The sequence below is a fragment of the Molothrus aeneus genome, chromosome 3, assembly GCF_037042795.1.
Source record: "Molothrus aeneus isolate 106 chromosome 3, BPBGC_Maene_1.0, whole genome shotgun sequence".
Classification (NCBI taxonomy): domain Eukaryota; kingdom Metazoa; phylum Chordata; class Aves; order Passeriformes; family Icteridae; genus Molothrus; species Molothrus aeneus.
In genome coordinates this window covers 107,336,092-107,357,868 of record NC_089648.1, presented here as the reverse complement: position 1 = coordinate 107,357,868, position 21,777 = coordinate 107,336,092, and the positions used below count along the sequence as shown (strand labels likewise).

The 21,777-nt window shown below is 41.6% G+C and overlaps 1 protein-coding gene across 2 annotated transcripts in view; it reads right to left on the bottom strand.

Moving 5' to 3' along the window:
* Positions 1–20,864, bottom strand: part of RCAN2 (regulator of calcineurin 2) — an 84,689-nt gene extending 63,825 nt beyond the window's left edge. The window contains exons 1-2 of one of the 2 annotated variants that reach the window (XM_066547575.1): positions 20,767–20,864; positions 12,831–13,057 (exon numbers count right to left, since the gene is read on the bottom strand). In XM_066547575.1, coding sequence (XP_066403672.1) covers positions 12,831–13,055 — 225 coding nt within the window. In that variant the 5' untranslated portion in view covers positions 13,056–13,057; positions 20,767–20,864. Of the gene's footprint in view, positions 1–12,830; positions 13,116–20,766 lie in introns of those variants that run through there. The other variant, XM_066547573.1, reaches the window with a different exon arrangement.
* Positions 20,865–21,777: the final 913 nt, after the last annotated feature.

Here is a 21,777-nt window from a genome sequence, read left to right as displayed (position 1 = left end):
AGGAACGAGTCAGCAGATGGCACCCACGAACCAGAGCACAAACACCCTGCTGGCCCTTAGCTCACACACATGGGCTGGGTTATTCACAAAAACCTGGGATTTCTTTCCTGTACCAGCCAGGATTTTCCCTTATACCCTATAAATGGTCCAAGTGTGTATAAATCAAGTTCACCTTCACTACCTAGGTGACTTGCTGCATGATATTCAGATGCAAGGAGACATCAGAAAGAAGTGGAATGGTGCTTTTCACTTTCATAATTTTAATCTCAAACTCCACAGGACCAGTGTTTTTACCCCAGTTTACATCAGTTTCTGTGCAAGAATGCCAGTTGCAAATACTCCCTTTCACCTTGCCAAACACACACCTAAGATACAACCTCAAAAAATAAAAAAGAAAAAAAATCAACATATTGATGTTGATGCAATCTAATTAGGCAACTTAGGTCAAAAGCCAGAAGGCATTCAAAAGAATCTAAATTTCTCTCAAAAACCAGTATCACAATACTGACCCAACTCATGTTTTTTAGGTCTGGGGTTAACAGCAGTCCTTATGCTACAAGAATGGATACAGGGTAGCTGAAGCTCCTCAATACCAAAATAAGGTAGGGAGGGCATTAACTGCCAATGTGGAAGAAAAAGTAAGACAGGTACTAAATATTTCAAGGAGACTGGACTACCCAGAAACTCTATACTGCATATTTGCAGTACATAAACCACACAAAATTCTAAAAATGTCACTGTATTCACATGATTTTCACCTTATAAAAAATTTTCTGAAATTCCAGTGCCTGTTACTGTTCTCATTCAAACTCCATCATCCCTTCTGCCTTTTAGTTATACCACTAGGAAGTAGTTGGTTTTTACACAAAACTAATTCTCATACCAAATGCAGATCTCTGCAACACTTTTTTTTCTTCTTCCTCCTGTTAGTTAGAGAAAGAACAGGCTGGAAAAATACAGGGTTGTGCTGAGAATGGAAGACATGGAAAAATCTCATCTTCACTCAAGCTACTGATAAGGTGTACATCCATCTTTTTCTGTTTCAAGACTGACAAATATCAGATAAGGATTTAATTCTTAGGCCTGAAGTAAACACATGGAATTCAGACACGTAGCTTGGACCAGCTATTTTAAGCAGCTGCTTGTGCTGTCGCCACACGGCATCAATCACATCATACATTTTAGATCAACAGAAAGACTGGGATGCAGCAGGGTTCTGAATAGATAATCAGAACTGTGCTTCACTACATGACAGCTCCACCAAAAAAAAATCTCAAAATCTAAATACATGCACAGGACAAACTGCATCTGCTATATATAGGTCAAAAACCAGCAGGGAGTCAGAAAAACTTCCATTCAGAACTGTAAGAGTGATTGATTAAGACAACAAAACAATTTCTTTGGGAAATACTTATTAAAAGATACAAGCTTTTTCATTTAAATCATTTGAAATTGGAATATAAAAACAAGAAGGCAGATTATATTCCTAAGAAACACTTCTATACCATTTGGGCTGTGTGTCTCTTCTTCCTAACTGTGAGGGAAACAAGAGCAAATCACAGGAGCAGCTGCATCACAGAGCACACAGCAGGTAGAATGGACACCAGGTAAAGAAATACCTGAAAAGAAGATTTGTAGTTAAAGATGCAGAAGATAAAGGGATTTCCAGAAGGACACAAAAAGGAAGGACAACATAACAGCATTCTGTGATATATTTCCACAGCTCCTGTTGGCAGCAGCAGACTTTAAAGGAATTTGGAAGTGTCTGTGACCAAATCCCTCAAGTCCAACAGTTTGAAGCAGCCCTGCATGTTTATTCAGAGGAACAGGATCACCAGTATGTAAGAACTGAATGGGTCCATAAGTTGCTCATTAAGCATCTAATATTATATATCCCAAACTGGGTCTCTGCTTGTTGAGGAAACATTCCTGGGAGAATCCACACAGAAGCTTTGCAAAGACAAAAAAGTGAAAGCAAGCAGTGCCAACTTGTTGACGTACATTAAAAATGTTTGATATCACACAGGAGGCAGCCTCTGAGCTATGTCAGTGCTCTCAGTCTGTACATGGCCCTGTCCCAGGAACTCAAAGAAAACCATGTAAAAAATAACTTCAGTCCCCAAACTGGCAGAAGGCTGATTCAGATGGCCCTGTGGCTCAATGCAACACAACCTCAGCCATGTGAAATACCCATTCCCTTCTCTTCAAGACTGCTGGTATTTCAGCCTGAATGAATTGACTTTGCTTTCAGTCAGGGACACCAGAAAATCCAGCTGCTCAACAATAAACAAAACAAAACCAAAAAAAGGAAAAAGAAAAAAAAAACTATCACCAAAAGCTTAGAAGAAGAAATAGAAAAACAATGAGTTTTTTCCAAAAGAGTAATGAAGAATAAAAATGAAAGAAACATGGGTTTCTTGACTTTATCATGGCTTTTGGTACATGTCAGTCTGATATGGAGGCCTTCACACAGGGGATATCTCTCCCCCCCCCCCCAGCCAATTGAGGGCTGGTACCTCATTTCCTCAGCATCTCCTGAAGTTCCCAGCTTGTTCTTCCCTTGTAAGGCAGCCACACACTGGAAACACAGGGATGAAACCATCCGATTTCTCCCCAGTGCTGGATCCAGTAAAATGAAATGGAACATTTCTGCATTCTGCATGCTGCAGTCTTACAATGTCTTTATGCTTTTTTAACTCACCACAAGGCCAGGTAAAGCCAACACACGGAGATTTGAGTCCACCGTGCTGCAGCACAAGAGTTGCTTTCATTACTCTCTTGCCAGAGATATTGTAATTTTTTTCCCCATTTTACTGTCATCTTAACTTCCAGCTCATCAGTCCCTATCACATGGAAGGCTTCTCTTATCCCTCTGAGACAAACACTTTACATCTATCATATCTGCAATGCCTCTGCTTCTGGATTAAGTTTCAAAGCCCAGTACAAAAGTTATGTAACTTAAGCAGGGTAGAGCATCCAGAAAATGCAATCGAATTAGAAGAAAACAACCTAAAAGTAATCACATTAAACCAAGACAATTTTTAAAAGTACATACACAGTACACAGGAGATTGAGAATTTGAGCAAAATCCTCACTGGTGGAATGGTAACAGCAGATCTTGTAGCGCTGTTCTCAGGGATTGGACCTGAGAAGAAAACCATGGAGAAATTTTTGCACTACTGCAGCAAATGCTAAAATTTCCATCAGCTGGAAAAGAATCAAGAATTCATCTGGCACAGAAGAAAACATGTTTTCAAATGCACAGAAGTAACTGATAATTTGTATCACCTTGATCAACTATGATCAGATTTGACCTTTGTGCTCAAATCTGTTGCGGATTCTTAACTAATGCCACAATCTTAAAGCTGCCATCTCTCCCTTCCCCACCCTGTATTTTCTCACACCACCTCCCCATATCCCTCATTTTCTAAGATAATATTCCTCTCCAAGCAGTATTTTTTTATCCACCTCTATTAACCATTAGTTTATTAATTGCATTTAACTCTTGCAGTGTTAACACATATTTTGTATTAAATATTTGAGAAATTCCCTTAAATAAGTAGAAACTACAGTTGTAAATTTACTGTTTTGAATGTGATTAAACTATAAGGTTGCTTCTGTAAATGCAGTGTCTTTGTGCACTGCTAATGAAGGCTGACCTTGATTTAGCAGCCTTTTCCTTGGGCCAGAAAACTGATATCAGAACTTGTGGTTGGATTAGGACCTCTGATGCTATTAAAATAAAGAACAGCTGCTGTCCTAACCACATTAGAATGGCTTTACTGCACTTTTTGATTACTATCAGCTAGAAAAACAGGATTTTTGTTGACTTCAGAGTGACAGTTTGCTGGAGGGAGAAGGGCAAAACTGTGTTTGATTATTAGCAGATATTTGCTGATAAGAACTTCTTAGTGGGACAAACCAAAGACTCTTCTATAAGTTACATAAAGGCAGCTTTTCCCTTTGGGAGCTGTAGCTCCTGCTCGTGTCAGCAGATACCAGAAGGGTTGACTTCTTCCTTTAATATGCAATGTGCCAGTTTCAATGAGGCCCAAGGAAGTTCCTGCAGAGTTCATGGCTGTGCTTTATTCCAAGTGTGACCTGCTATCTTATCATCTTGGCTTTTATTGCTTTATAAAAACATGCCATGACTTAGATTGCCAGACAAGAAAAAAAAAGGGCAAAAAAACCCAAACAGGAGTAACACTGCTCAAGAATAGCAAGTATCACCAGTTACAATAAATCTTATCATCCCAGAAAACAGTATATCCTGCTATCATCCTGGAGAAGAAAGGCTCAATATTCCATGCCCATGCAGTCAAACTCCAGTATTTTCAAGAAGGATAATCAGAAGGAAAACTCTACCAACACCAAAACTCAGGCAGCAGAAGTCCCTGGCTGAAGCCCCGTTCCAGCTAACCCTGGTGGAGTTCAGAGGAAAGCCACACCAGCCTCAGTGTTCCAGGCCAGATCCAACTTCCTCAAAGATCAAAAGGCATTTGAGTCCAGGAATTTAGTTCAACCTATTACAGGAGACAGACAACTGCCAAGTGGAATCTTAACCTAAATTTGTACAGTGTTTAGGAATATCTAAGTCAGACCTACCCACAGTTAATGCTACAATCACCATTGTGCTGCAGAAAGGAGTAATTAAGAGGATGATTTTTTACTGACTTACACACAAGACTTTGCAATTCCCTGTGGCTCCCAGAGCCTGTTTACTCATGTCATAACTGAAGGCCCTCATAAACCTTGGTAGGGATTTACTAACACCTTTGGTAAAATGTCTAATTATTCAAAAGTCTGTATTTTAGTAGAACTGGTAAGAAAATCATATTCCTGTTAAAAAAAAAATAAAAAAATAAAAAAAAAAAAAAAAAGAAGGAAATACCCTGAATGGTCCTTTCCCAGGAAAGATTTCCCACCCATCCTGGTTTGAGATAACACATTCCCTCTAGACTGCAAAGTAGAACACAGCCACAGAAAGCCAACACTGGAAGAATTTTTCCATAGTTGCTCTTAAGGAAAAAAGTATGTTTCCAAATTTAAAAAGCAGACAGTAACTGCTGTCTTGTGTGTTCTGGAAAGAACGTTAATCAGGTTATTTTTGTAATTTACAAACAACTAGTATAGTTAAATGCTTTGAAGCACTACTTCAGATTTCAGCTGCAAGGAATACAGGCCTACCTTTAACCCAGTTGGTTTTTTGCCAGGCACGTTCTCCCATCGAAACAGGGGCATTTGTGCTACCAAGAACACTGTGCATGGATGGGAAAATAACCTCAAGTATTGTAACAATTATTAGACAGCATCTACATGACAGACAGTGGCCTTTCAGACCCAGAAATACTTGTTACTAACTTCTTGGTTGGCTGAGGAGTTTTTTTGTTTAAAAGGAAAACAACACCAGCAGCACCACAAAAACACCAAACCACATTTTCAGAGCAGAATATTGATGCAATTGAGGAATATTCAGAGCTGGGTAATTCCTGCATGCTAACTGCATCATCTCCAGAACAACCCAAGAGATGATGGAAGGAATGCCTGAACTACACTGACAAGTCCTTACAGCTTCTTTGGAAATTCTGCAGATCACCTCAGAGGAAATTACCATCAGACCCTATATACATACATAAATGCAAGTTGTCTTGTTAAGAGCTACAAGAACAGCCTTAAATCATCTCCTTATAAATATGCATTGACATTCTGAATATGCAAAACACACCAATCAAAATTAACTCATTTTCTGCCTCTGCACCACAATGAATACTCAACAGATCCCAAATGTCAGTGAAGGTGAACTCCCCTACTTCCCCTTCTCCAGTAAAACCTCAGCTCCTTATGGTTACTGTGGCTTGAGACCTAAGGAGTTCCAGATGCTGAGATGCTTTGTGGATCTTACTGCCAGTCATGGTTAGAGAGTTCACATGCTACAGGACATCCAACTTCATGAAGTTACTGCTTTTCTTATTGGAACTCCTCAAGAGAACTCACACCTGACCTGTGAGCAAAGCACAGGAACAACAGCTACTGGGAGGAGCTGTGACACCACATCCCATTCCATGTGCCAACACAGAGCTGGATAACAAGGTCCAGCAGCTACACCATGGGGTAAAAGGGAGGTTTATGAATGACAAATGCAGAATGGTAGAATAGTTTGATTTGGAAGGGATCTAAAAAGATTATCTATTCCCAGCTATTCCCACCTTCCACCAGACGAGGATGCTGCAAGCTCCAACCAAGCTGGCCTTAAACACTTCCAGGGATGGGGCATTCACATCTCTTGGAAACCTGTGCCAGGGCCTCATCACTCTTACAGTAAAGAATTTCTTCTTAATATCTAATGTCAACCTACCCCCCTTTGGTTTAAGGCCATTTTAAGGCTAAATATCAACAGCTTGTTTAAGTTGGAGAGAGAATGTGCATAATGAGGCTGAAAAAATCAGGCTTACCACTCCAGCAGTCAGATGGAATATCAGATTCAGAGCATGGAAGATCACAGGTGTTTTCAGACAAAACACTGTATTTCTCAGAGAGGGTTCATAGGAAAAGTTTTTGAAATTAGTTACAGAAAAAAAGTGCAATAGAAAATGAACTTCAGGGTGCATATTTCTTAAAGCAAGAACAGCCTCCTAGAGCTTTATTTTAGTGCTTCCAAAAGTGCATACAAAAAAAGCTGTGCTTGGCTGTCTGCAAACAAGCACCCAGGGAAAAGTGCAAAATAGGATTCCCAGGGGGCAGCTGTGATTCATGAAGGACACTGCTCCTGCAAGCCACTCTTTGCAAGCTCTCTGTATTTTCATTTTATTAGATGCACAGACAGAGCATAGTAAAGAAACACTTCCATTTTCACAGAATGACAGGGAATAACACTCATCCCATTTATAAAGCAGGACAAAGAAAAGTAGGTAGATTCCACAGCATGAGGCACAGTCTGCTTCAAGCAGCTGCTTCTGATAATGTTATCATATCAACCAGCACCAACCTTAAAAGGTAGAAAAACTGAAAGTAAAACAAAGCAACAGCAAGTGTACCAGGAAGGCAAAGTGAAGCCTGCATTCCTTTCCAGCCTTGGAGCCTGACTTCATCTTTGCTAGGGTGACCTTCCACTGGGTCCAGGCTTGAATACTAATATTAGACTAAAAAGAAGTGTGCCACCCTCTAAATATAATGATGACTCAACACCTAGAGGCTTTGGTGACGTAATATGAACAAAGAGATTCTGACTTCACAATCTAGATGCTTAAAACTCAAGTCAAAAGGAACAGATTTTCCTTCCCCTGCAGACACACATCCTGCCTAGAGCCTCCCAGAGCATCATCTTGAATTAGCCTGTATGAAAAGGGAACTGAAGAAACATTTCACACATGGCAGCAGACACACTGGCTCCACTTTGTTTAAAAGGAGCACTGAACAGACACATTTCAATTATCTGCTTCAGCCAAAGCAGAAAGTTTCAGTTCCAGAATTAACATATAAAAGTTAAAGACAACACAGCACACCAGTGAGCAGTCCAGTATCTTTCACTGAACCTTAAAAATAAAAATAGCAGCATGAAAATGGACTTTGTTGAGAAATCTGAATGCAAGTACAAAGGGAAAAAAGCCTTTACAAGTAAGGCTACAAAGAGCTCTTAAAGCATCACCCTTGGACAAATATTTCAGCACTTACCTGAGGGAGCCTGAAATATTTTTCAGGATCCAAGTTCAATACATCTTAAAAAATAAAGTCAGAGGAAGTTTAACAGAGGCTTCTCCAGTAAGAGCAAGCAATCATCCAATATATGTAAATAAAGCTGTAATGTGAAAGAATCCCTCATGAAAATAGTAATTGTTTTCATAGTAAAGTCCTTCTATTAAAATAGGATTATCTTTTCCATTGGCTTGTTAGTTTGACTTTTCTCCTTCCTGCCCCACCCCACCTCCATTAAGCTCACAATTCAGAAAATGCATTTTTAATCACCTTCACTCCCCAATCTTGCATTCCCACACTGGCCCTCAGCATCAGAAGAATTAGTATACACTTCAAGAAGTGTTCACAGAATCACAGATTGGAGGAGGTTGGAAAGGTTGACCCTCTGAGGGTCAACCTTTCCAACACACCCCTGGCTCAAGCAGGGTCAGCTTGAGCTCAGTTACCCAGGACCATGTCCAGAGAGCTTCGATTATCTCCATGGGGAGAGAGAGACTGCACCACCTCCCTTGGCACCCTGTGGTAGGTAGCACTGCCACAGTAAAAAATGTTTCCTGATGCTCAGAGGGAACCTCCTGCATTTCAGTTAATGCCTGTGGCCTCTGCTCCTGGCACCACTGAAAAGAGTCTGGTTCAGCCCTGTTTGCATCCTGCCTTCAGGGGTTCACACACACGGCTCAGATCCACCTGAGCCTTCTCCAGCTCAACAGGCATAGCTCCCTAGGCCTTTCTTCAGAGCAGACAGGCTCCCATCCTTTCATCTCTGTGACCTCCCTCCAGTATGTCTACATCTTCCTCATGCTGGAAATTCCAGAACTGAAAACATTTGATCAGTATTTTCTCATGCAGAAATAACAATATATCTCCTAAGTGCTTAGATTACATTGGCAAGAAAAAGCACTTGGTGGACTTTGGCTATCACTGCCTAGGCAGCTTCACCATAACTAAAATGCTCAGAAACTCAGGAATCATTCTTTATCTGAAATAAAACCATCAGGTTTAACTGGTGCTCCTTCCAATTTGAGCCAAAAGAATAGTAAAAAAAGGAGCATGCAGCTTCTAAAATGCTCGAGGAAACACATCCTTCCCTCATGAAAACATATTCTAATAATGAATATTATTAGAAGAAGAAGCTAATAATATTAGCTTTGTGTAAGTGTCTCCTGAGGCACTACAGCATCTGAAGAAACCATCCTAAGAGACAAAGATGCTTCACTTTGACAGTGTGTTTACCAGCCCCAGCCTGAAGGAAGTTGGAGTCACAGAACAGAAAGGTTGGTTTTACAAACAGTGATACATGCATAGCAAAAGCACAACAAAAGAGTTACCAGCCAGAGTTTAAAGGCTATGGGGAGCAATTAATTGCTGAAACACTCGAATGCCCACCCTCAGGAGTTATCAGAGTCATGGCCTTTGGCTCACCAACACACTTGTTTTATCAGGAAAGCTAAAAGGAGCAGCACCTCCCATTCAGTCACAGTACCAGCCAAAAATAAGTCTCAATTTTGCCATATCTTGCTCACACATAAATAGTCCCAGCAATGTAACAAAACCCAGGGTTAAGGCGTAATTTTATTTTTTTTTGCTTCTTTACAGTAAGACTTCCATGACCCAACCAAGTCAGTGCTGTAGACTCCAAAACACCAAATTAACCTGCCCCTACCATTAACAGCTGTATGCCAAAACAAATGATCAGAACACAGGACAGTGACAGGGGCACAACCGAATGTGCTCCCAGCTTAGCAACAGATATCCTGTTGGATAATCTTCTCCACACCTTTGCTGCACTTTAGGAACTAAAAAGCTCTGTATTTTGAGCACACTGCAAAGAAGATACAATTTCATTTTCCATAGGAGGAAGGCTGTCCATGATGGGAGTGGAGATAAGCAAAGCCACCTCCCCTCAGCTATAGCAAGCTGCTATCCTTCTGAAGCTGCTAAAACATCCTGCACAAATCCTTAAATGCCCATAGTATGGACCCACTTATCTGGGGCATTCTCCTGATCCAAGCACACATTTCTTTCCAGGAACACAGCCTGGAAGGTAGGGAAATATTTTTTGACCAGATGCTCTGTTACTGAAGCAAGATCAGTTGTAGGGAGCGTTAATCTATATTCCCCTTTTCTTCAGTGTTTCAGGAGAGTCAGTTCCAAGCAGCTTCCTTGAAGCCTGATGGCAAACTCATCTTCAGATCCCAGAGTCCACAACTCTTCAGGCTCAGCATAGTGAGACCTCAGGGTGCCAGCCAGGAGAAAACACAAGCTGGGTCTTTCCCTGCAAAGGACATGGCCTTCAGCTGCCAGAATTCCTCACCTTGAGAGAATGAACATCCCAACTCAGGCTCCCTGCAGGTGCCATCATTGCTTTTGACAGGAGACTGAATCCTTTCTAAGAGGGATTGTAGACACACAGCACTGGTGAAAGGGTATTTCTGACACAGGACTCAGAACAAACCAAATCAGCTTATCCCCAGCACAGGTGTATGTGCTGCCAGGAGCTGCTGCAAGTCCACATTCCAGCACAATCTGGAATTCACCCTGTATCTGATACAAAAGAGTTAAATGCCTTCCAATTAAAACCTGTCTTTAGTGAGTGTATTGCTTAGATATTAGTGTGTTAGAAGTCTGAACTTGACATTTCAGCCCCTTGGACACCTCAGATAATGCAACTTCAGGACTGACAGGGTAACTTCTTTACTTTAATGCTGTTCCATGCTAAAGCCACTCAGAACTTTCCACAACAAATCAAACCAGCCATTTACAATGAGGCCTTCTCTGGCTTCCTTTACTAGCTAACTTGTAACTTCCAATCATGCCTTCACTTTACTCCTAAAAGTGCAGGTCAAGAGTAAAAGTCAAAAATACATTACAAAAAGCTTTACTTTCTGCAGAATGAACACCACAACTAAACAATTTTAGATATAACCAGTACTATAGTACATACTTTTTAGAAGCTTAGTGTACCATTACATATACTTTGTGTCAATATATAATTGAAGATATGATTGTTAGCACCATTTATGAACAGTGATCATGTGAGATTTTAAAATTTAGCTTAGCAACGTGACAATATTTTTATTTTGAATTCATGTGTGCTCTTATCTTGCAGCAACAGTTATTAATAGAAAGGATTATGGATATTAATCAACTGGAAACACAAGAACATGTTCTACAGGAATAATAAAAACCATCATCAACTCCCCAGGTTCTTGGACTTAATGAGAAATCTGAAGATAATCCCATCTTGTTAAATAGAGACTTAGAGGAGTAAGCACTTACCTGCAAACAGAGCTTCAACCCACAGCAGGCACAGGGCGTTCACAGACCCACGTGGCACAGAACATCCACCTCCATAACCCAGCTGCTATTCTTAAGACACATCCTTAAGTCCTGCAAGTCTTTGGGGATTGCTATCCCACATACTTACATAATCTCCCATTCCATTTTCTAACTAAGCCATCAGCTAAATACCAGAATGCAGCCCTCAAAAGGGAAAGCTCAGGAGCAAGTGGGGATAGAATCTCTGCAGGGTAAACAGAGAGATTCTCTACTTCCAGATGGGCTTCTGCTTTCTCCCTTTAAAACTGGACTTACAGACCTCTTCAACTTTAATCAAGCTCATTACCAGATGGTGATAAAATTCTGGAAAATGGCAGAATGTAAATGCAAGGTGCTTATTAGCAAAAGGCCTGTTCAATAAAATGGGAACTGGTTTTCAAAACTGCAATTTAGAGTGCAGAATTTGTAATACGTAATTGCCCATTTTAAAGCTCATATTGCAGCACTAATCTATATTACTCAAACATACACAAGACATTATTACAGAAGACAAAACTGCCTAAAAAACTAAACCCAAATAATTCCACTTGTACAGCCTCACCAGACATCACCTTCAGTACCTTTAACAGGGAGCCTTGCATCCTTAGAAATCTTGCTTTATTCCACTTATATCTGGAAATCCCCCCACTAAAAAGTCTTTGTCCATTCTGGCCAGCTCTGGTCCCAGTGATTTTGTAGTTTTATCTGGGTACCTCAGACAGTTTCTGGCAAAACCCACTGTACCACTGCCAGCTTGTTTCTGAATCGAAAATTCTGAACAGGACACTCGAGTAGCTTGAGATGTGCCTATAACAATTAGCTCAGACTCATTTCATCAGACAATAAAGCCCCAAGCTAGCAGTTTTATATTCTTGAAGTCTCAGTCAGAAATAGCACTAGACTAAGAAACAGGAACCGAATGCTTCCTACAAGAGTTGATTTTTTGTTATTATTATTATCTTAAGACCATGTTGTTCTCAACATTGTTTTAGATTAATTGCAGAGTTCAAAATATTGTCATGAAGTTTCTCATGTGTTTTTATCTAGAAAATCTGAAGTGAATGACAGTGAGAACACAATATTACTGAAAATTTAAAACACGCCAAACCTTATCTCTCTTCTCTACAAGTACATGAAAGGAGGTTGGAGTGAGGCAGGTGGTGGTCTCTTATCCAAATCAGCAATCAGTAAGACATAAGGAAAAGGTCTCAAGGCATGCCAGGGGAGGTTTAGCTTGGATATTAGGAAAAAATTATCCACCAAAAGGGTTGTCAAGCATTGGAACAGGCTGCCCAGAGAAGGGGTTGAGTCACCAGCCCTGGAGGGGTTTAAAAGATGTGTACGTGTGGCACTTAGGGACATAGTTTAGTGGTGGGCTTGGCAGTGCTGGGCTAATGGTTGGACTCAATCTTAAAGGTCTTTGCCAACCTAAGGATTCTCTAATTCTTTGAGAAAATACAGAAAGGCAGCCTCTCATCTCAGTGATCTGTGATCAGCAAGCAGGAGCAGCCATCACATGCTTGACTTTGCTATTCCCACCATCCCTGTAGCCAAGGTTGCCATGAAGACACAAACATCCATTTCAGTATTCTGCAAATCTCAACAAAAGAAAAACATTTTTGTTGACCTCAGCTGACAAAGAGGCTTTTAAGCTCTTGAAATAAATGTCAAAGCAGAATGCTGCTGTTACCTTAGAAAGAAGTCATACTTGTGATCAAGTTTCTTTGCATGAAACTGATGAAACTGTTTCACTGACAGCAATAAACAGATATAAAGCACAGGTTTCTCTTACAAGGAAAATCTGGAAACAGACACTGTACCTTACTGTCCTCATCCTCAAACACGGACTGGTGAACATTACAGGCGAAGAGAGAATTTGGGAGATCATTGAAATCAATTATTTCATGAAAATCTTCCTCTGCAAAACATCTCTTCAGGCCATTGTCTCCATTGATAGAGTAGAGCAGGAATTGTCCTCCATCCTCTGGGATGCAGCCATACTGGCCAAGGCCCCGCATTCCAAAGAAGTAAGAATCTCCCCTCATCCCTGGCAGCAGAGAAGATAACATCACACAGTTACACAATGTATTTAAATGTTCCACATCCACAAGGTAATCCTGAGATTCTTAAGTCTGGTGGCTCTGTTTGTACAAAGTAAATTTCACACAATTCCAAGGCAACAATTGGCCTCTGACACAGGGCACTGAGACCAGTCTGACCAAGGTTCAAACAGGGGCTTTAACTTCATTTATTAGCACAGAAAATGCTTAAACATACCAGTGCAAGTTTCTGAACACAAACAGAAGAGACATTACTTAAGGGCCCCTTGCCCTATGAGAAAACACTGTGCTGTATTTGGGTTTAAAAGAACCATGTTTGTTACTGGGCAGGCTGCTGGTGCTTCTGAGTCTGCAGCCAACTCAGGAAGCATAATGCTCAGGGTAAGAAGAACAAGAAGAACTTTGAAAATAACCTTGAAATTTAAACCAGGCTTCAAGAAAAAAAAAAAAAAAAAAAAAAAAAAAAAAAAAAAAAAAAGACCCTTATGGAAAGGAGCATGAACACAGCATAATCAAAAACCAGTACAACCAAGACACATCTCTGCTACACAGAACACGGCCAATTTTTTCTACAGTTTAAGTACAGAACTTGGGCTGGTTTTCAAAGCCCATTAGCAATTTCTTTGCATCTTAATCACACTAGGTAGCAAATAAAGTTAAGGGAAGAGTGGACTCAAGATGACTTTCAGCACTTTCAGGAAAGTCCTGCTGATTTTGGAGCCTTTATCCCAAATGCATCAGTAGAGAAAGGTAATTTTAAGGCACACAAAATGATGGGCACACATAATGAGCCCATACATTAAAAGGTATCACTACTGTTGTTATGAGAGAAAGCTTCATGCCAGCCAAGGGGAGTAAGTAAAGGTCCAATTAATGATCAGTGTGTTAATTAGTATTTAATCAGGTATTTAGCAGTCCTTAGTAGACATCAACTTATTGCATCTAGAGAGCCCCAGTGAGTTAACTAGAAGTTTACTGGATAATAATCTATTCCCTTTTATTTGTTTCTTTCAATAACAATATACAATCATTAGCTGCTTTTCCTCCTAGCACAAGCATTTAGAGAGTTACATAAACTCAGTGTGCTCATCTGTTCTGCTCTGTCCTTGCTCTCTTGCATACTTGCTATTCTCTATAAATAGCTGTAAATATTAGCTCAAACACACTATATAGAACTGCTGTCCAAAATTAAACCATATGGGTTTATTACACTTAATCTCAGTAAAGCTAAATTATGGAGCTAATTTGCCATGGCTGTGCCTTTCATATAACCTCTGCTCTGAAATGAGATTTGGATGATGACAGAGCACATCATTCCATAACATAAGGTTATGGAAATATCAGTAATTGTTATTGCTGGAGTCTCAAGGCTAATGACAGAAGTTCTCAAGTACACAAGCTGAAGCCATGCTCAAAAGTACTGTGTTAACCTGAGGATGGGGTTTCAGGCTATCAAATACACACTTTGCTTTCAGCAGCTCAGCCCAGTAGTAGCACAACTACCTCCAACTAATTTCAGTTTAGAAATTAAATTCTGATTGGAAAGAGGAAGCCTGAACAAATGGCAGAAGAGATGGCTACAATTCAGGAGTACATGTTAGTGTAGGAGAGCTCACCCTCACAGCAACATTGCCCCTGGTATTTGAACCAACTCACTTAAGCTTTGTGTTACTGCACATTTCATGGTAAACACATCCAGGGAAATACTGGAAAGAAATCCTCATAGCAGCCAGAAACTTCACATCAGAATGCAGTATTTTCTCTAGAAAAAGCTTTAATAAATCATCTCCTCCAAAACAATCATCTCTAAGCATGTTTGTCATCATGTCTAGCTTGTGTCATTAGGTTTATGGAAATGAACCTCAAGCCCAGTGTTACAAAACACAATTTACATGGCAGAGCAGACTTGTGCCAGGCTATGGGAAGAATTTCATTCACCAACAGGCAAAAAAATTTGCAGCCAGGGAAGACGCTGACCATCTGAGAGTTACACTGGACATGCTAAAGTTGTAGAAATCTGGATTATAATGTTAAAGTTAACAAGTTTCATACCTCCTTTCCCAAGGCATAACAAGGCTAATTGTGCAGAGAAGCAAAGAATCTCAATTAAGAAAGAAGTCAGAAGTCTACAGGCTTCCTCACTAAGCAGTTGTTTATTTTTCTCTCCTGGGAGAGCATATTATAAGTACTACATAGGAAAGCTTTTAAGTTAGGAATTCAGCAAAACCACTATGACAACAAAACAGAACAGGATTTTAAGTTATAACCATGAAGCTCAGGTTTTTAACCAGTAACAAAATGAACATATGCTGCAGCAGCCAGGATTAGAAATTAATAAATATTTACATCCTGTGGCAGTAGTCTTGCTCTGCTAGAGCTCTTGGATAGAAAAAACTTGATTCTTTTTTTTTTTCCAGCCAATTATTGAGACATTTTTGCCCAGTGGGACTTGGGTATTGGCCAAGTCTTTTGAAGAAAGTCACTGTCTCACAGGCTTGTGGCCAGCTCTTATCCCAGACTTGCAGGTGTCTGTGCCTGACAGGCATCTTTCTACTCTTAAGATACATCCAGAGTTCTGATTAGTGTTCCCTCCACTAGCAAATTAACTTAGACCCGATTCCTAAATCCTCTGCCCAATTTATGATGGCGTGGTTAAGAACACCTGCATGGAGTAACTGTTGTTTCACAGATTTTCCTCTGCCATGCACTGCACCATAGAAAGAACAGCACCACAGTTAAAACAGAAATCTCACTAAGAAAATGTTCCCCTCCATGTTCACATACATGTTCCCCAAGAGAAATAAACTGCCCATGAGCCTGAGCTGAACGACAATCAGAGGGGACAAACATACTTGAATCAACATTTGTTAGCAGGCTTCAATCAGAAGTTACCCTCAGGCATAAGATGGAAAGCTTACATTTTTCCATATTATGAATAGTGTTACACATACAAACATTTACATATATATATATATATATATGTAAAAAATCATAACTACATATCCTTTATTATGTCTGTCAAACCTGAAGGCTCAGTTATCATGTTGTTGGTAGTGTTTTCTGGCTTCTTTGAAATGATTTAGCCACTTCAGGCAGTCCTCTGACAAAAAAAATATTCTCTTTCCAATTATTCAACTAATTTAGAATAAAAGAATTTATATTTCAAATCTCTTAAAACAATTAACTCTAAGTCATGTATCATCCATGAACTGGATTTCCATATCAAATAAACCCAATTAAAAGTAATCTTTTATGTTACAATAATACAATCACTGGATCACATTCCCATTTATGTTAAAGCTCCTTTCCACAGCTTCTGACAAAATTAGTTAATTTCATCCCCTTAGGATCCTTTTTATATTAAAAAAAAAACAACCAAAAATCCTCACATAACAGTAAACTGGACTTACCTTCCTTTTAAAATGCATGAATTCAAATGAAGTTATGCCTTTGCTTCTCCCCTCCCAAATCAGATTTTACAAATACTTGAGATACCAGAAATTGCCATACAGAATTTCAAAAAAAAGGGGCAATGCCATTAAAAAAACCAAATTATACACTAATATAGGCACTATCCAGAACCAATATTGATGCTAAATTATCCAAAATCTTACCTGGGATCATGACAGCAAACTCTGTCAGGATTGTTCCCCTGAAAAGTCTGTGGCACTGAGGCAAATTCAAACCTGAGCCAAACAACTTGATGGAACCTCCAGCTAAAGCTGAGCACTTGCCACATCCATTTATTCCCTTTATTTAAAGCCTACCTGAATGTTATCTGTGTTATTTCTGAATTTGGTGTAATGTTTGGACCCTCAACTTTAATACATCCCACAGAATGAGAACCTCAAGAGTGCTGCACTTTTAACCCTTGGAGAACCACAGCAGCCACTTCCCTCCCAGACCCTACACATCACTTCACTCTGACGTGGGTTACTTTAAACTTCCAAGGTCCAGGTGTGCAAAGGTTTCTAATTTGGGAACTCTCCAAACACAAGGCAAACACCTTCCCACTGGCACAGGTCATGTCAGTGTTCAGCACTAGAGATGCTGTGACCAAAATCTCTGTAGATATTCCAAGTGGGAGCTCTGTGTTCATTCTGTTACCTCACTATTTTTAGACACAGTACACCTCTAATTAAAATTAACAGAGGCCAGCAGAAAATTATATTCACTGGAAAACAGCAGTAGCTCACTGAAGTTTCTCTTTGAAAAATTACACTTATTTAATATAAAACTGAAAGGGTAAAGATGCACATCTTCTCATGAAGTCAGATCCCTGCAGAGCCAAAACCTTCAGCTGAAATTGCATTGAATTAAGACAGTTTGAGGACATGAAGTGTCTGAATGGACCAATGCCTTCTCTATCACTGAGCATTTATGGATGTATCCACTGTTTTTATGGAAACTAATAAGGCATTTCCTTGGTGAACATTTCCCTGTCTTTAGAGTTTTTAAAAAGAATCCCTGAGGGACATCAAGAAACAGGCACATATCTCTTGAAATCACTAGGAAACTTAACTTTTTTTATTAAACACTGCTTGCCATGACAAACAACATGACTAAAAATAGAATAAAGCAAACAAAACATTACAAATAGAAGCTTTAAATATAATCACTATAAACTAGAAGTATTATTAAGCTCTGAGTGCAAACCTGGAAACTCTAATCTGCAGGAATTTAAGAAAATTTGGAGGAAAAAACAAAGCAAGAAAAGTTGCAGTTGCTTTTGTAGAAGGGGTCCAGGAGAAGTGTAAGGATTCCATCTTGGCTCCTACTGAAAAAAAAAAGCCCCAAAAAAGCAATTTTTACCATAATTCAAAGGCAGGGGAGAGGCAGGAGGGAGGAAATCAAACCCAGGGAATAAGATCTTACTGCAAGAATAATTTTTTACTTAAAATATTCACTGACTTTACAGTAGCAGAGCCACCAATTTCAGTGGTGCCAGCCTAGGGCTGCACCTCCTGCTGAATCCAACTGGCCCCACAGGGAAGGCTCTGTCAGAAAGCACAAATGTATCAGGGAAGGTCACAGAGTAACTTACTGGAATTTCATTCCACTCTGCACAATGAACACTGGAGATGAGCATTACTTTTAATGGTGCTAATTCTTCACTGTGGAAAGCTCCTATGGACTTAAATAGAGGCTTTTTAGTTAATTAGAAAGAGCAGAACTGGACCTCACATGACAGGATTAATGAACCTTTGCAGCCTCAAAAGCAACAAGGACTACAGTGACCCCCACCCACAGCCTTCACCCTGATCTCCCACCTGGGCAAATTCCCTTACAGGAATCAAAATTATCAGTACAGGGAAGTCCACTCACATTTGAGCTCCAGTTTGGTTAGCACCACACAAAAATAGTGCCAATCTCCACTTTTCCTCTTACAAAAGTGGCAGATATGAGGAAGAGGATTTTAATTTTTTTTTTTTTCTAAATGCTAACTGGTGCAAATCCCAAATGTTCTAATCCTTTCCATTGACATTCTAGCCGCATTAAATTTAGCTGAGACTTGGGAACTATTTTTGGAAGCTTTTAACATCCAAAGGGACTATTCAGTTTTATTCCTCTAAAGCAGGAGTGGTCAGCTCAAGCAGTCCAAGACATGCACATCACACTGCAGGTTCAGCTGTGCCTCCCACACCAGGGATGTATCCTGAGACCACAAAGGGACTCTGGCATTGCCTTGCTGATAATCTGCACCTCCAGCACTGGAGAAAACAACCCAGGAGGCACTGGTGAACCCAACCAAGCCAAAATTCCAGTGCCACTGCACAAAAGGAAGGTAATGCCTTGGAGCAGCCAGTGCCAGGTGTGAAGGAAGATTCCCTGTGCTGTTCTCTAAAGTCAAGAAGCTGAGCTTCAATCAGTTGGGCACTACAGTAACCATGGCAACATTAAGGTATTCAAAGAACCAAAAAAAAAAAACCCACAAAAAAAAAAAAAAAAAAAACCAAAAAAACCCTCCCCAAACACAAACACAAAGAAACCAGAACAAGCCTCCTGATCACCTTCACTCGGCCTCTATGCTAATCTATTTAAAGCAAGCCCGTTTCATAAGGGGCACACAGCATTAGAGCGTCACCGGCCTTCAGCCAGAGCTGTCACCTCACACAGGGGTCACTGGAACACTCACTCGCTCAGCAGCCCTCCAGAAACTCAGAACTGTGCCCCAAATCCCACCCAGAACTCCCTGCAGCAGGAGCCATTCACAGGGCTTAACTCCTAGAAAACACTCAGGGACACAATGATGACTTGGAATAACATTTCAAAGTTTCCCCCTCTAAAAGGATTTCCTGCTAGCAAAATCTAGTAATTTATAAATTATTTAATTAATTACTCCAATGCAAAGACAAATGTTTTCAACACAAACAATGACAAACCAAGCTACTGAATCTGAACACAAGCTACAATACTTGGAAGGGGACAGACAAACTGAATCACACACCTGACAACTTCTCAGAAGTTTAAGGAGTATAGGACAAATCCTGCTGTGAAAGACAGTTAACAGAGATGATCATCTACAGAAAATCTTCTTCTGTCCTTGTTCACTGAGATGTGTTAGCAGTTTTCTGTAATGTTTGACATTATCACAGTATTCACTTCCATCTGTACAAGCATGATGGGCAACCATATAATTTAGCTTTACTGCAAGATAAATGCAGCAGTTTCTCAACACCAGTCATGTATTTTCATAGAATAGGAGTTTTCCTTTTCATCAGGGCAGCCACTCTAACTAGCTAAAAGACCAAACGATTTCCAAGAGCAAAACATGAAAGCTAAAGACAGAGGCTGGTGTAAAGTATAACCCCTGATTAAACTACAATTCTCATTTATATGATTTCTTTCAGCTGTATAAACTTATCATACATTTGTTTTTAGGAACATTCATTAAACTCCAAACTCAAGAAATAAAGGAACAGAATATTTTAAAGAGGTACAAAAGAATATAGGAGAGGTGAGGGGGAAAAAAACCCAAACCAGCAAGTTTGGAGAGCTATCTATTACATAAGCATTAAATGATATTGGCTTGGGATCACAGAATCACAGAATGGTTTGGGTTGGAAGGGATATTGAAAACCATCTCGTTCCAACCCCCTGCCATTGGCAGGAACACCTTCCACTATCCCAGGTTGCTCCAAGCCCCATGCAAGCTGGCCTTGGACACTTCCAGGGATGAGGTACTCACATCTTCTCTGGGCAACCTCTGCCAGTGCCTCACCGGTCGCACAGTAAAGAACTTATTCCTAATATCTAATCTAAACCAACCTTCCTTCACTTCAAAGCCCCTTCATTCCCCCTCGGCGACAGCAGCCAAGTTTAAAGCATCCCGAGAAAAGCCTCTCTCTGAGGGCTCCCGGCGCAGCCCTGCCCAGAGCTGCCCGAGCACCTGGTCCGGGTCTTCATCGACCCCGACCTCCTCCCAGCACGGCCGCAAACCCCCTTCCTACTTCCCCATCCCTCCTCGCAATCTCCTCCGCATCCCACCGGGGGAGACACCGACCCCGGCCCCAATCCCTCCCGAGGGGCGGCCGCCACCTCGCCGCGCATCCCCCGAGAGCCGCGGGTGGAAGGAGCCCCGAGGGCAGCGCGGCGCCGGGGCAGGTCCGCGGGGCGGTTGCGTAACCCAGGTCTGCCGGACAGCGCTGCGGCCACGGCTGAGAAGGAGCCCCTGGGGAGGCGGCCGTGCCCTTACCTGCGGCTGGCTCGCCCTTCCCTTCCCTGCCCGCCCGGAGTCCGCCTCACTCCGCGCCCAACGCTCCCTCAGAGCACCCCGCGCCCGCCCGCACCGCGCCCGCCAAGGTGGAGGACGGGGCGGCCCAATCAGCAACGCCTCCGCCTAAACAGGCAAGAGGCGCCGCCAATGAGAATGCGAGAAGCGCGCTGGTCCCGCCTCCCATACTGCAGGCCACGCCCCCAGCTCCCACGGCGACCCTACGGGAATCGGTGACCGGCGGGGCCCGTGAGGGGACAGGGGACAGAGGAGAGGGCACGGGGCATGCACGGGGACAGATGAGTGGTACCAGGCGAGCCGGGCAGGGATGTGTGGGGACAAGGGATGACCGACGACAAGTGGCAGGTGTGTAGGGACAGGCGGGAGGGACACAGGGCAGTGAGGGGACACAGATGAGCCAGGGCGGAAGCTCCTGACCCCCGAGCACACAGGGCGCGGTAGGAACCAGGCCGTGTTTGTGTTCCCGTGGCAAAGCTGCTCTCCCTCAAGGTGTCCGTGCCCCTACCCTGAGGGTGAGGTGGGATTGGGTGAAGTCAGGTGGGGTGGGATGGGATGGCTTAGGGTAGGAGAGAGGTGGGGTAAGAGGGGATTCGGTAGGGATATACAGGATGGGTTGGAATGGGAGTGAAGAGGGGTGGGATGGGTGGAGTAAGGTAAGGTAGGGAAGAGGTGGTGTGGGATGGAATGGGAAGGAGTGGAAAGGAATGAAATGGAATGGAAGTGAGGAAAGATGGGGTAGGAGAGAGGTGGGATGGGATAGAACAGGAATGAGAAAGGGTGATGGGATAAGGTAGGGGACAGGTGGGGTGGGATGGACATCTTCACAGTGCCAGGGCACCTCGCCATGGTTTTAGTGACAGCTCCTCAGGCCCTCCTGTGGTGATGTTGCAGGGGTCTTAATTACTCTGAAGGATGAAGCTCCCAAGACTATGTTCCCCTCAAATTGTCCTTTGGAGTGAGCTCCCTCTGGGA